Source organism: Takifugu rubripes, chromosome 15 (assembly GCF_901000725.2).
Source record: "Takifugu rubripes chromosome 15, fTakRub1.2, whole genome shotgun sequence".
NCBI lineage: Eukaryota > Metazoa > Chordata > Actinopteri > Tetraodontiformes > Tetraodontidae > Takifugu > Takifugu rubripes.
Window position 1 is genome coordinate 6084941 of NC_042299.1, and position 15644 is coordinate 6100584.

Genomic DNA, 15644 nt, shown 5'->3' on the forward strand with positions numbered 1-15644 from the left:
ACAGAAGAGGACAGGTAGAGGTAGAGGAGGAAAATAGGCATAGATCATAGAAAATACATACAGAAATACATTATATTAAGTAAAGTAAGCTGCCAGTAGAATCAAGTTGAGTGGGTCAGCGGGTCGGAGGTCAGTACAGGCGGCGATACCTGTAAATGAATACTGAGGGGGGAGCAGAAAAACTACACAAGAAATAACATCACTAGTCTACTTGGTGAGGAGGAGAGGAGAGGAGAGGAGAGGAGAGGAGAGGAGAGGAGAGGAGAGGAGAGGAGAGGAGACCATTTCCCAGTGGGGTGACAGAGGCCTGTCAGGTGATCATGTTTCTGGACCCCGGCAGCCTCGGAGTATAGCAGCATACTAAGATGTTAACGAAATAATTGGACGACCACTAAGTATGATAATTTGTCTGTCTATGATAGTAACTGGAACTACAGAATTAGTGATGATAAGCTTTTTCAAAGAGGTAGGTTTTAAGTCTTATCTTAAGTCTTATCTTGGCCCCCCATTCTACCTCTAGTGACTCTGGGGACCACAAGTAGACCAGCATTCTGAGAACGGAGCGGTCTATTTGGATGATAAGGTGTCAATAGCTCCTCCAGGTAGGATGGATCTAAGCCTCTGAGGACCTTGTAGGTAAGAAGAAGAATTTTAAAAATAATTCTAAATTTAATGGGCAGCCAATGAAGAGACGCCATTACAGGAGTAATGTGATCTCTTTTGTCAATACCTGTCAGAACTCTAGCTGCAGCATTTTGGATCACCTGGAGGCTTCTTAAAGAGGAGTTTGGACACCCTGATAATAAAGAATTACAATAGTCCAGCCTGGAAGTAACAAATGCATGGACTAACTTTTCAGCATCATGCCGCGTCAGTAGTTTCCTGTTCTTTGCACTGTTTTTCAGGTGAAAAAAGGCACTTCTAGAGACTGTTTTAATGTGTGGGTTGAAGGAGAGATTTTGATCAAAAGTTACTCCAAGATTCCTCACAGAGAGACTAGATGTTAATGAGATACCATCTAGAGTGATCATGTGATCTTATCTATCCCTGAGAGGTTCAGGACCAAACACCATTACCTCAGTTTTGCCTGAGTTAAGGGGGAGGAAATTTGAAGACATCCAGGACTTTATGTCTTTAAGACAGGTCTGAAGCTTCACTAACTTCTCTGTGTCCTCTGGTTTCATGGATAAATAAAGCTGAGTGGCATCAACATAACAATGAAAATTTATCCCATGCTGCCGAATAATGTTCCCTAAGGGAAGCATGTACAATAGTAGTGAAGTGCCACCTCCATCTCCTGGTTTTTCCTCTCGGGTCTGTCCATGGGACTGGGCATACATCCCAGAAGACAGGCTAGCTGAGCCCCCGATAAGTGTGCAGAACTCTGATGAGAACTGTGTTCCCTGGTCAGACATCACCTCAACAGGAATGCCATGGAGAGGAAATAATTGTTTTAGTAATAGTTTGGTCATCTCTTTGCCCCAGAGGAAACTTCCCTTCTTGTTTATATTGACACCAATTTATGGGGACATTAGTCTTTTCTTTCCTCTCTTCTCTCCCGTCATTAAGGAATTAAAAGAGAAAATTCTCCATATTTCCAAGTTAGTAAAATCATTTCCTCTCCCAAAGCTTGCTGCAGCTTAAGAGAAGGCTGAGGTTCAGGACTTTTGTCTTCCTATGCAATGTGCTCAGATCAGGGATGAATGAATCAAATGGTCTTTTCAAAGCAAAAAACAGACATTTGTTGACCAGTGGAGAACTTCAGAAACTTGGCCTGATAGTCACAATTTGCACAAAGAATTTTGGCACCATCTCCAATAGTTGGGCACAGAATAAGCAATTTACAAGATGTAGGTTTGGGTAATAATTTACTGATGTATTAGAAACACCATTATCAACAAAAGGAGAAGAGATTTTTTTGTTTTTCAGTCATACTCACAGACAGTCAGGTTAACAGAGAAGCTCACTGACAGTGTCGATCATTGAGAATTCTGCTTTTCCAAAAAAATAAAACCCTGTTCGTTCATGGGGAGGATTTAAAAATGATAGTTCACCAGCTATAGTTATAAACCAATGTACACTCCACTTCAGCTGATTTGAACTTGTCTATTACCACACTTTACCCATGATCACACCAATAAATGATAACTGCAGGGTGCTGAGCTCTAGCTAATGTTGATAGAGCTCAGAAAAAAGTTTTACTATAGTATACTAATGGGAAATATACAATATAATATCATTTCTTGGCTGTCTGACTGAACATTAATTAAATAATAAACATTACAACGTGTTAATTCCTAAATCTGTGGTGGCATTTGAAAGCCTGGATACAGATTTACAGGAAGTGACACTTACTTCATTTGTGCACTCTTGTGTTTAGTTGCTTGATGATGCTTGTACGTAGCTCTTAACATTTTATCAGTTATAATTACAAACCCTAAAATAATTTTGACAATAATTAATAACTGTTCAGTGAGTAGCTCTATTTAATATTGATCATGTATACATACAGTAAATATAGTAACTTTAAAGTAAGAGGCACTAGAGTTCATTTATGCCCTCTTGTGCTGAGCAGTTTGATGATGCTAGCACGTAGCTCTTTATTGATCAGTCCGTAGATTACAGGGTTGATGGCTGGGGGGACTACGATAAACAGGATGCTGCAGAATTTCTTGACGTTGGGAGACAGTGAGGGAAACCGAAGACTGACAATTATGATGAGTGCAGCTATTTTATAAATCAAATACACCACGAGGTGTGTTGCACAGGTCCGTAAAGGTTTGATGTTGACGGTGAAGCCTCTTTTATCACGTTTGATTCCAGCACGCAGGATTCTCATGTAGGAAAAGGCAATGATGAGGAAGACACTTGTACTCAGAGTCCAGGTCAAGGTCAGACCTGAAGACAGGAATGACACTGATAATTATAAGTTCATAGAATTCACTATATCCTCTGTTTTATTCAGCAGATCAGTAAGAGATTCATGTTAAATGCACTTACCATAGATGTTATTTATGGGGGGTGGGAATGCAGGCCAGACCCAGGATTCCGCGGTTGCTGCTGTACACATCTTGAATGATTTTTCCACACAGCTGGATGTTGATATGAAAAAAAAACAGCACACTAATAACCAGCAGAGAGACGATCCAGGCCAGAGAGCAGCAGATGTGCAGGCGGGTTGATGTCATGATGGTGGCGTACCTGAGCGGGTTACACACAGCGACATACCTGTAGGGACAGAAAAGCGGCATAACTGCATTCAATTTTAATAGAACCTTGTCCTAAAATATAACATCATAGCCATAAAGTTTAATATATAAAATAAAAAATCTCCACATTACTGACCCTTCGCAATGGTACAAAATTTGTCCATTTTCTACATCTTATAATTAGCGCTTTACTTACAACATAAATATATTTCGATGTATAACTTGAAGTTTAAATCTTGCCGCTTTACATTAATCATTACATTTTTCGTCCTGATCAGTAGAGACTACACTCTTTGCAATACAGTTGAATCAGCAGCTAAAATCCTTCCCCTGCTGCTGTGTTTACATATCTACCTGTCATAGGCCATCACAGCCAGAATAGTCTGCATTGCAGCTCCATATGTGTGTAGACAGAGAGCCTGGATGATGGCTATCGCATGAGAGACCTTTCTTTGCCCTGTTAGGAAGTGTACCATAAGGCACGGCAGCATCGTTGTTGCCCCCAACACATTACAGACCACCAGATGACAAATCATGATGAACATGGGTCTGTGCAGACTCTTGTCTATAAGAATGACACCGGCCACCACACCGTTGGCCAGCAGTGTCAGCAGGTAGGCAATCAGAGCCATGCAGAAGAACAAAGGGCCAGAGCCTGGAGGGACATAGAAGCCCACCAACTCAAACACCACCGGATTTTTGAGAGGAGTCAGCATCGTTAAGTTCTCCATCAAAAGTTCTGGGGAAAGAGACAGGAAGAAGTAGTCAGGCAGCAACCAGGTCGTGATTTCACATGAAAACATTAGAACTGGAGTGAAAAGCTGATTTGCAAAATGGAAAAGAAAGTATTATTCACAGAAGAGGTCACAGCTTTTGTTCCAAAACAAAAAAAAGGAATTTACACCAATAGGTGTCTATTCTTATGTCACAAACTTTACTGAACGTTCTGTGAAGTTTGTGACATGAGAATAGACACCTATTGTGGTCTGTGAAGTTAAGAAAATTATATAAAAGCTGCCAAAAATTTGTGTAGCTGAAAATGTAGATATAATTTTAATGATCACACGCAGAACCCTTTTTGCAGCTTTGAATCCAACAGAAAGCACATAAAAACCAGATTGGAAAGGTATAAATAAGTTTGAGTTTTTGTGACCAAATGAAGGTGAGGTAACACCTCCAGAAGTGGCTAAAAAGGAAAAAACAAAACCAAACTCACTCATGTTTCTCTTTGCTTCAGCACAGAGCAATGGAAATAAAAGAACAAAATAACCTGACTTGTTATTATAACAAAATACATTGGCAGGCTCCCCTAAGTCTACAGCAATCTAACACTATTGTTCCTCACGTGTAGCACAAGGTGAAATTAGTTATAGAATCTATGCCTGACCCACAACTGTCAAGCGCTCCAAGCAAGCAGTGCTCATACAGCCAGTCAATCACAGCCTGACGCAGCTGCGATGCTAGCGTTGTTCCAAGTTTATCAGGATTCCACCCTCATCGGCCCATGGTGAGTCATTCGGTGATTCCCATTGGCCACACTAATCATAAGGCACCTGCATGAAACAACACTGGGAGGCAGAGCACAATGGAAAAGAGAGGCATTGACCTAATGCCGTAACAGCAGAACAGTATGAGTGACAGGCCAGTGTCCGCTTTCCTAAACAGCAGACCTGACAGTAAATATAAAATATTCATCAACTTTTTAAAGTAAAAGTGTGACGACTGGTTGTGTGTTCCCTGTGTGGAACTTGGGACATGTCTTCAGGCTGAGTTGTCTCACTTGTTGGTGAACGTCAAAGAGGGGATATAATCAATCAATCAATCAATCAATCTTTATTTGTATAGCGTCTTTTACAATCAGAATTGTTTCAAGGCGCTTTCCAGAATCCCAGGGCCTAACCCCAGACAAGCAACAGTGGCAAGGAAAAACTCCCCTTTAACAGGAAGAAACCTTGAGCAGGTCCAGGCTCATGTAGGGGGACCCTCCTGCTGATGGCCGGCTGGGTAGAGAGAGAGGAGAAGGGGGAGGACAGGTAGAGGATAGAATAGGTAGGAGAGGAGAGGAGAGGAGAGGAGAGGAGAGGAGAGGAGAGGAGAGGAGAGGAGAGGAGAGGAGAGGAGAGGAGAGGAGAGGAGAGGAGAGGCATAGAGCATAGAAATACATACAAAAATACATTATATTGAATTAAATTGAATTGAATAAGCTGCTGGTTGAGTGGGTCAGCGGGGTCGGAGGTCAGTATACAGCTCTGAAGGCGGCGATACCTGTAAATGGATACAGAAGGGGGGGGGGGTAGAAAAACTACACAGGAAATACCATTACTAGTCTACTTGATGAGGAGGAGGAGAGGAGAGGAGAGGAGAGGAGAGGAGAGGAGAGGAGAGGAGAGGAGAGGAGAGGAGAGGAGAGGAGAGGAGAGGAGAGGAGAGGAGAGGAAACCATGACCCAGTGTGGTGACAGAGGCCTGTCAGGTGATCATGTTTCTGGACCCCAGCAGCCTTGGCCTATATCAGAATGACTAAGATGTTAACCTAATGACTAGACGACCCCCTAAGTATGATAATTTGTCTGTCGATGATAATAACTGGAACTACAGAGTTAGTCACAATAAGCTTTTTCAAAGAGGTAGGTTTCAAGCCTAATTTTAACAGTTAGAGATGGAGTCAGCCTCCCGTACCTGGACAGGGAGCTGGTTCCATAGCAGGGGGGCCTGGTAGCTAAATGCTCGGCCCCCCATTCTACTCCTAGAGACTCTGGGAACCACAAGTAGACCAGCATTCTGAGAGCGGAGCGGTCTATTGGGCTGATAAGGTATCACTAGCTCCTCCAGGTAGGATGGAGCTAGGCCTCTGAGGACCTTGTATGTCAGAAGAAGGGTTTTAAAAATTATTCTAAATTTAATGGGCAGCCAATGAAGAGACACCAGTACAGGGGTTTTGTGATCTCTTTTGTCAATACCTGTCAGAACTCTGGCTGCAGCATTTTGGATCACCTGGAGGCTTCTTAAAGAGTTGTTTGGACACCCTGATAATAAAGAATTACAATAGTCCAGCCTGGAAGTAACAAATGCATGGACTAACTTTTCAGCATCATGCCACATCAGTAGCTTTCTGATCCTTGTGATGTTCCTCAGGTGAAAAAAGGCACTTCTAGACTTTAATGTGTGAGTTGAAGGAGAGATTTTGATCAAAAGTTACTCCAAGATTCCTCACAGAGAGACTAGATGTTAATGAGATACCATCTAGAGTGATCATGTGATCCAATCTATCCCTGAGAGGTTCAGGACCAAACACCATGACCTCAGTTTTTCCTGAGTTAAGGAGAAGGAAATTTGAAGACATCCAGGACTTTATGTCTTTAAGACAGGTCTGAAGCTTTACTAACTTCTCTGTCTGTACACGGACACTGTGACCTCATATATCCACTTTTGTGAGGAGCGCATTCTACCAACGCGCACTAGGGTGAGTTATTCCAATGACAAGCCCTGGTTCACACCGAGACTCAGACAGATCAGGAAAGAAAAGGAAGCAGCGCTGAAAAGTGGAGACAGAGACTGCTACAGAGAGGCCAAATACCGGTTTAGCAAGGAACTGAGGAGAGCTAAATCTGTGTATTCGGAGAAACTTCAGCAGCAGTTTACTGCTAACGACTCTGCTTCTGTGTGGAGAGGCCTGAGGCAGATCACCGACTACAGGCCTCAGGCTTCAAAGGGTCAGGACGACAAAGCCCTTTGTCAGAGCCTGTCCCTCCACTATGCCCGCTTTGACACCTCGTCAGCCATGCCCAACACCTCCCCTCCCCCCAGTGCCACTGCCCCCATGGACCTCACTCCATCAAAGGCAGTCCCCCCCCCCCCCCCCCCCCCCCCCCCCCCCCCCCCCCCCCCCCCCCCTCCACTCACCATCAGTCCCCCCCCCATCACTTACCACCAGTTCCCCCCTCCTCCCCCCCTTCATTCACCATCAGTGAGCAGGATGTGCGCAGGCAGTTCGCCAGGTTGAACCCGCGCAAGGCCCCTGGCCCGGATGGCGTGTCTCCCTCCACCCTGAGGCACTGCGCAGAGGAGCTGACTCCTGTCTTCACAGACATCTTCAACTCCTCCCTGGAGTCGTGCCAGGTGCCAGCCTGCCTCAAAACCTCAACCATCGTCCCTGTCCCCAAGAAGCCACGGATCACCGGGCTTAACGACTACAGACCTGTGGCGCTCACCTCTGTAGTCATGAAGTCCTTAGAGCGCCTGATCCTGCCACACCTCAAGTCCATCACCACCCCCCTCCTCGATCCACTGCAGTTCGCCTACAGAGCTAACAGATCTGTGGACGACGCGGTCAACCTGGCCCTTCACTCCATCCTGCAGCATCTGGACTCCCCGGGAACCTACGCGAGGATCCTGTTCGTGGACTTCAGCTCTGCATTCAACACCATCCGCCCTGCTCTGCTACAGGACAAGCTGTCCCAGCTTAGTGTGCCTGACTCCCTCTGCAGGTGGATCACCCACTTCCTGACGGATCGGAGGCAGTACGTGCGGCTGGGGAAGACTGTCTCGGACTCCGTCACCATCAGCACCGGATCACCCCAGGGCTGTGTACTTTCCCCCCTCCTCTTCTCCCTGTACACTAACTGCTGCACCTCAAGCCACCAGTCTGTCAAGCTGATCAAGTTTGCGGATGACACCACCCTCATCGGGCTCATCTCCAATGGCGATGAGACTGACTACAGGAGGGAGGTGGCTCGACTGGTGTCCTGGTGCGGACACAACAACCTGCAGCTGAATGCTCAGAAGACAGTGGAGATGATTGTGGACTTCAGGAAAGTCACAGCCCCTTTGCCCCCCCTTTCCCTCATGGACTCCCCCATCACCATCGCAGACTCCTTCCGCTTCCTGGGCACCACCATCACCCGGGACCTTAAGTGGGAGCCAACCATCAGCTCCCTCATCAAGAAGGCCCAGCAAAGGATGTTCTTCCTACGGCAGCTGAGGAAGCTCAAACTGCCTCCCAGGATGTTGGCGCAGTTTTATACGGCCATCATCGAATCCATCCTCACCTCCTCCATCACCGTGTGGTTTGCTGGTGCCACTGTCAGGGACAGACTGAGGCTGCAGCGCGTCGTGCGCGCTGCCGAGAAGGTGATCGGCTGCAGGCTTCCATCCATCCAGGACCTGTATATCTCCAGGACCCGGAGGTGTGCAGGTCGGATCACGGCCGACCCTTCCCACCCTGGTAACGGACTGTTTTCCCCCCTCCCCTCAGGCAGGAGACTACGGTCCATTCGGACCAAAACCTCCCGCTACACAAACAGCTTCTTCCCCTCTGCCATCAGGCTGCTGAACACCAAGTGACTTATCACTTAAGCACCATGTACAGCAGCCAGTCGGACTCACGAACAATACATCACATTACTCCTGCATTGACCTGCACTATTTCTTACCACTTACCTCTTACCACTTACTATTTATGTATATACTGTATATATGTCTTATTTTTATTTTATTTATCTTATTCTAGTGTGGTCTTCTTTATGTTGAATGTCGCAGCGTCTCACCAAGTCATATTCCTAGTTTGTGTAATACTGTGTATTACATGAACAATGGCAATAAATCTGCTTCTGATTCTTCTGATTCTGGTCTCCTCTGGTTTCATGGGTAAATAAAGCTGAGTGTCATCAGCATAACAATGAGAATTTATCCCATGCTGCCGAATAATGTTCCCTAAGGGAAGCATGTACAATAGTCGTGAAGTACCACCTCCATCTCCTGGTTTTTCCTCTCGGGTCTGTCCATGGGACTGGGCATACATCCCAGAAGACAGGCTGGCTGAGCCCCCGATAAGTGTGCAGAACTCCTTCCAGAACTCTGATGAGAACTGTGTTCCCTGGTCAGACATCACCTCAACAGGAATGCCATGGAGAGGAAATAATTGTTTTAGTAATAGTTTGGTCATCTCTTTGCCCCAGAGGAAACTTCCCTTCTTGTTTATATTGACACCAATTTATGGGGACATTAGTCTTTTCTTTCCTCTCTTCTCTCCCGTCATTAAGGAATTAAAAGAGAAAATTCTCCATATTTCCAAGTTAGTAAAAGCATTTCCTCTCCCAAAGCTTGCTGCAGCTTAAGAGAAGGCTGAGGTTCAGGACTTTTGTCTTCCTATGCAATGTGCTCAGATCAGGGATGAATGAATCAAATGGTCTTTTCAAAGCAAAAAACAGACATTTGTTGACCAGTGGAGAACTTCAGAAACTTGGCCTGATAGTCACAATTTGCACAAAGAATTTTGGCACCATCTCCAATAGTTGGGCACAGAATAAGCAATTTACAAGATGTAGGTTTGGGTAATAATTTACTGATGTATTAGAAACACCATTATCAACAAAAGGAGAAGAGATTTTTTTGTTTTTCAGTCATACTCACAGACAGTCAGGTTAACAGAGAAGCTCACTGACAGTGTCGATCACTGAGAATTGTGCTTTTCCAAAAAAAAAAAAACCCTGTTTGTTCATGGGGAGGATTTAAAAATGATAGTTCACCAGCTATAGTTATAAACCAATGTACACTCCACTTCAGCTGATTTGAACTTGTCTATGATCACACCAATAAATGATAACTGCAGGGTGCTGAGCTCTAGCTAATGTTGATAGAGCTCAGAAAAAAGTTTTACTATAGTATACTAATGGGAAATATACAATATAATATCATTTCTTGGCTGTCTGACTGAACATTAATTAAATAATAAACATTACAACGTGTTAATTCCTAAATCTGTGGTGGCATTTGAAAGCCTGGATACAGATTTACAGGAAGTGACACTTACTTCATTTGTGCACTCTTGTGTTTAGTTGCTTGATGATGCTTGTACGTAGCTCTTAACATTTTATCAGTTATAATTACAAACCCTAAAATAATTTTGACAATAATTAATAACTGTTCAGTGAGTAGCTCTATTTAATATTGATCATGTATACATACAGTAAATATAGTAACTTTAAAGTAAGAGGCACTAGAGTTCATTTATGCCCTCTTGTGCTGAGCTGTTTGATGATGCTAGCACGTAGCTCTTTACTGATCAGTCCGTAGATTACAGGGTTGATGGCTGGGGGGACTACGATGAACAGGATGCTGCAGAATTTCTTGACGTTGGGAGACAGTGAGGGAAACCGAAGACTGACAATTATGATGAGTGCAGCTATTCTATAAAACAAATACACCACGAGGTGTGTTGCACAAGTCCGTAAAGGTTTGGTGTTGACGGTGAAGCCTTTTTTATCACGTTTGATTCCAGCACGCAGGATTCTCATGTAGGAAAAGGCAATGATGAGGAAGACACTTGTACTCAGAGTCCAGGTCAAGGTCAGACCTGAAGACAGGAATGACACTGATAATTATAAGTTCATAGAATTCACTATATCCTCTGTTTTATTCAGCAGATCAGTAAGAGATTCATGTTAAATGCACTTACCATAGATGTTATTTATGGGGGTGGGAATGCAGGCCAGACTCAGGATTCCGCGGTTGCTGCTGTACACATCTTGAATGATTTTTCCACACAGCTGGATGTTGATATGAAAAAAAAACAGCACACTAATAACCAGCAGAGAGACGATCCAGGCCAGAGAGCAGCAGATGTGCAGGCGGGTTGATGTCATGATGGTGGCGTACCTGAGCGGGTTACACACAGCGACATACCTGTAGGGACAGAAAAGCGGCATAACTGCATTCAATTTTAATAGAACCTTGTCCTAAAATATAACATCATAGCCATAAAGTTTAATATATAAAATAAAAAATCTCCACATTACTGACCCTTCGCAATGGTACAAAATTTGTCCATTTTCTACATCTTATAATTAGCGCTTTACTTACTACATAAATATATTTCGATGTATAACTTGAAGTTTAAATCTTGCCGCTTTACATTAATCATTACATTTTTCGTCCTGATCAGTAGAGACTACACTCTTTGCAATACAGTTGAATCAGCAGCTAAAATCCTTCCCCTGCTGCTGTGTTTACATATCTACCTGTCATAGGCCATCACAGCCAGAATAGTCTGCATTGCAGCTCCATATGTGTGTAGACAGAGAGCCTGGATGATGGCTATCGCATGAGAGACCTTTCTTTGCCCTGTTAGGAAGTGCACCATAAGGCACGGCAGCATCGTTGTTGCCCCCAACACATTACAGACCACCAGATGACAAATCATGATGAACATGGGTCTGTGCAGACTCTTGTCTATAAGAATGACACCGGCCACCACACCGTTGGCCAGCAGTGTCAGCAGGTAGGCAATCAGAGCCATGCAGAAGAACAAAGGGCCAGAGCCTGGAGGGACATAGAAGCCCACCAACTCAAACACCACCGGATTTTTGAGAGGAGTCAGCATCGTTAAGTTCTCCATCAAAAGTTCTGGGGAAAGAGACAGGAAGAAGTAGTCAGGCAGCAACCAGGTCGTGATTTCACATGAAAACATTAGAACTGGAGTGAAAAGCTGATTTGCAAAATGGAAAAGAAAGTATTATTCACAGAAGAGGTCACAGCTTTTGTTCCAAAACAAAAAAAAAGGAATTTACACCAATAGGTGTCTATTCTTATGTCACAAACTTTACTGAACGTTCTGTGAAGTTTGTGACATGAGAATAGACACCTATTGTGGTCTGTGCAGTTAAGAAAATTATATAAAAGCTGCCAAAAATTTGTGTAGCTGAAAATGTAGATATAATTTTAATGATCACATGCAGAACCCTTTTTGCAGCTTTGAATCCAACAAAAAGCACATAAAAACCAGATTGGAAAGGTATAAATAAGTTTGAGTTTTTGTGACCAAATGAAGGTGAGGTAACACCTCCAGAAGTGGCTAAAAAGGAAAAAACAAAACCAAACTCACTCATGTTTCTCTTTGCTTCAGCACAGAGCAATGGAAACAAAAGAACAAGAGAACCTGACTTGTTATTATAACAAAATACATTGGCAGGCTCCCCTAAGTCTACAGCAATCTAACACTATTGTTCCTCACGTGTAGCACAAGGTGAAATTAGTTATAGAATCTATGCCTGACCCACAACTGTCAAGCGCTCCAAGCAAGCAGTGCTCATACAGCCAGTCAATCACAGCCTGACGCAGCTGCGATGCTAGCGTTGTTCCAAGTTTATCAGGATTCCACCCTCATCGGCCCATGGTGAGTCATTCGGTGATTCCCATTGGCCACACTAATCATAAGGCACCTGCATGAAACAACACTGGGAAGCAGAGCACAATGGAAAAGAGAGGCATTGACCTAATGCCGTAACAGCAGAACAGTATGAGTGACAGGCCAGTGTCCGCTTTCCTAAACAGCAGATCTGACAGTAAATATAAAATATTCATCAACTTTTTAAAGTAAAAGTGTGACGACTGGTTGTGTGTTCCCTGTGTGGAACTTGGGACATGTCTTCAGGCTGAGTTGTCTCACTTGTTGGTGAACATCAAAGAGGGGATATAATCAATCAATCAATCAATCTTTATTTGTATAGCGTCTTTTACAATCAGAATTGTTTCAAGGCGCTTTCCAGAATCCCAGGGCCTAACCCCAGACAAGCAACAGTGGCAAGGAAAAACTCCCCTTTAACAGGAAGAAACCTTGAGCAGGACCAGGCTCATGTAGGGGGACCCTCCTGCTGATGGCCGGCTGGGTAGAGAGAGAGGAGAAGGGGGAGGACAGGTAGAGGATAGAATAGGTAGGAGAGGAGAGGAGAGGAGAGAAGAGGCATAGAGCATAGAAATACATACAAAAATACATTATATTGAATTAAATTGAATTGAATAAGCTGCTGGTTGAGTGGGTCAGCGGGGTCGGAGGTCAGTATACAGCTCTGAAGGCGGCGATACCTGTAAATGGATACAGAAGGGGGGGGGGGGGGAGCAGAAAAACAACACAGGAAATAGCATTACTAGTCTACTTGATAAGGAGAGGAGAGGAGAGGAGAGGAGAGGAGAGGAGAGGAGAGGAGAGGAGAGGAGAGGAGAGGAGAGGAAACCATGACCCAGTGGGGTGACAGAGGCCTGTCAGGTGATCATGTTTCTGGACCCCGGTAGCCTTGGCCTATAGCAGCATAGCTAAGATGTTAACCTAATTATTAGACGACCCCCTAAGTATGATAATTTGTCTGTCGATGATAATAACTGGAACTACAGAATTAGTAACAATAAGCTTTTTCAAAGAGGTAGGTCTGATCTTAAAAGTAGCGATGGAGTCAGCCTCCCGTACCTGGACAGGGAGCTGGTTCCATAGCAGGGGGGCCTGGTAGCTAAATGCTCGGCCCCCCATTCTACTCCTAGAAACTCTGGGAACCACAAGTAGACCAGCATTCTGAGAGCGGAGCGGTCTATTGGGCTGATAAGGTATCACTATCTCCTTCCGGTAGGATGGAGCTAGGCCTCTGAGGACCTTGTAGGTCAAAAGAAGGGTTTTAAAAATTATTCTAAATTTAACGGGCAGCCAATGAAGCGACGCCATTACAGGAGTTATGTGATCTCTTTTGTCAATACCTGTTAGAACTCTGGCTGCAGCATTTTGGATCAACTGGAGGCTTCTTAAAGAGTTGTTTGGACACCTTGATAATAAAGAATTACAATAGTCCACCCTGGAAGTAACAAATGCATGGACTAACTTTTCAGCATCATGCCGCATCAGTAGCTTTCTGATACTTGTGATGTTCCTCAGGTGAAAAAAGGCACTACTAGAGACTATTTTAATGTGTGAGTCGAAAGAGAGATTTTGATCAAAAGTTACTCCTAGATTCCTCACAGAGAGACTAGATGTTAATGAGATACCGTCTAGAGTGATCATGTGATCTAATCTATCCCTGAGAGATTCAGGACCAAACACCATGACCTAAGCATTAGCTGTCTGGGTGTTTGCTCTCTTTTTTCTTTAGCTGTTTCCTGACTGTGCTTTGTGTGTCTAGGTCTCCTCCCAGAAAATAAGTATTGACCTCCTGTGGTTTGTTTGGAATTCATGGTTGGGGTTAATTTTTCTGTCACTTGCTTTATCTTATGTGTGGACTTCCTTCTTTGCCACTAACCCTCCCTGTTTGTGACAAAATGGGGGCTTGTCCGAATGTTCAATTTTGATTACTGATGGAGTGAAAAATGTTGTTGGTAAAAGTTGGGTTTGGTTGACTGAAAGCACCTGGTGCGACCTGCTGGGTAGCTGCCAGTGTTGGGAGTTCCACAATTGATGTATTTTTTAAAAATATTTTTTTGGGATGGGATGGTTTGGGACAGGTATTTTAAATAAATGAATAAAAAATTGTGACGCCTATTGAGGTATAGAAGGCTGGTTTCCAGTTGGGAAGCTGGTCTTGCGGTGTCTTACTGTGGCTGCAAAAGTGGGTAGAGTAGTTGATTCGGGGGCACATCCATGGTACAAGGTAGAGTGGCTGGTAACGGTTGCTTTTTCTTCCCACTGGGCAACAGTGACATGAAGACTAGGGAGGGAGTTAAGTTAATTAGGGGATCCATTCTGGCTTGACTGTCCCAGACTGTTTTATCATTCTCATCCAAGACTGACACAGGAGATGTAGTACTGGTCAGATTTATGGGAATGGTGGTGTTCCTGCGTCAGTGCGTACCTTGTCTTTGCCTGATGAATTTAAGTCTGTATCTTGGTCTGCGTAGGTTGCAGAGCAGTAAGGAATACTAGTTTAAAAGGTCTGTTATAAAAGGACCCTGATAACCATTTTGTAGTGCCGAGAAAGTTTTGAAACTTGGTGTTGAAAACTTGTCTTGACAATGTGGCTGGGCATCCGGGGGTAAATAAAACATATGACTGGGTGTTGCGGTACTGTTTCTGGCCATGCTTGAAACAGGATGTCGCAGAGTTTGTCAAAATGTGTCGCACATGTCAGTTAACATAAGTAAAATTATTCAGAGTGATCAAGGCTCAAAATTTGTTTGCAGAAATCCTTGACCGCCCACACATTGAACATACCAAGGCTTCGGCTTATTGTGCCCAATCGCAAGGTGCCCTGGAACGTTTTCATCAGACGCTTAAGTCTTAAGTACACTCTTTTGAGGGACGACTGGGACAACAGGTTACCGTGGCTCTTGTTGGCAGCTAGAAAAGTGGTTCAGGAGGTCACGGGATATAACCCAAATAATTTGGTGTTTGGTCACAAGGTTTTAAAGGACAGTTGGGAAATACCAGAATCTCCCCAAAATTTACTGGATTATGTCAATGGGTTCAGGCCTAGATTGGTTCTTGCAGTTGAATGTGAAAAGGAGAAATTGGTAAAATCACAGCGTCAAATGAAAACCTTGTATGACCATGCAGACCCAAAGCAGTTTCAGGCAGGTTATCAAGTTTTGGTTTTACAACCTACAGTGACTTCTCCTTTTGAGGCGAAATTTTCACGTCCTTACTCCATAGTACGACAAGTGTCCAATTTAAACTACATCATTG

General features: G+C 44.0%; 2 protein-coding genes across 2 annotated transcripts; both read right to left on the reverse strand.

Annotated features, from left to right (window-relative positions):
* Positions 1-3032: 3032 nt before the first annotated feature.
* On the reverse strand, positions 3033-4732 carry LOC115252733 (putative olfactory receptor 13C6; the record flags this gene model as incomplete). The annotated part of the gene is made up of 3 exons (XM_029848680.1): positions 4426-4732; positions 3564-3948; positions 3033-3228 (listed from the first exon to the last, which is right to left on the reverse strand). Coding segments are annotated over exons 1-3 (585 nt in total), but the record flags the coding sequence as incomplete, so codon positions are not given.
* A 5086-nt stretch (positions 4733-9818) lies between these two features.
* LOC101075874 (olfactory receptor 52E4-like) lies at positions 9819-13742 on the reverse strand. The gene is made up of 4 exons (XM_029848519.1): positions 13730-13742; positions 11227-11611; positions 10665-10891; positions 9819-10562 (listed from the first exon to the last, which is right to left on the reverse strand). Exons 2-4 carry the CDS (start codon positions 11601-11603, stop codon positions 10213-10215), a joined length of 954 nt encoding a protein of 317 aa, XP_029704379.1. The 5' UTR covers positions 11604-11611; positions 13730-13742; the 3' UTR covers positions 9819-10212.
* Positions 13743-15644: the final 1902 nt, after the last annotated feature.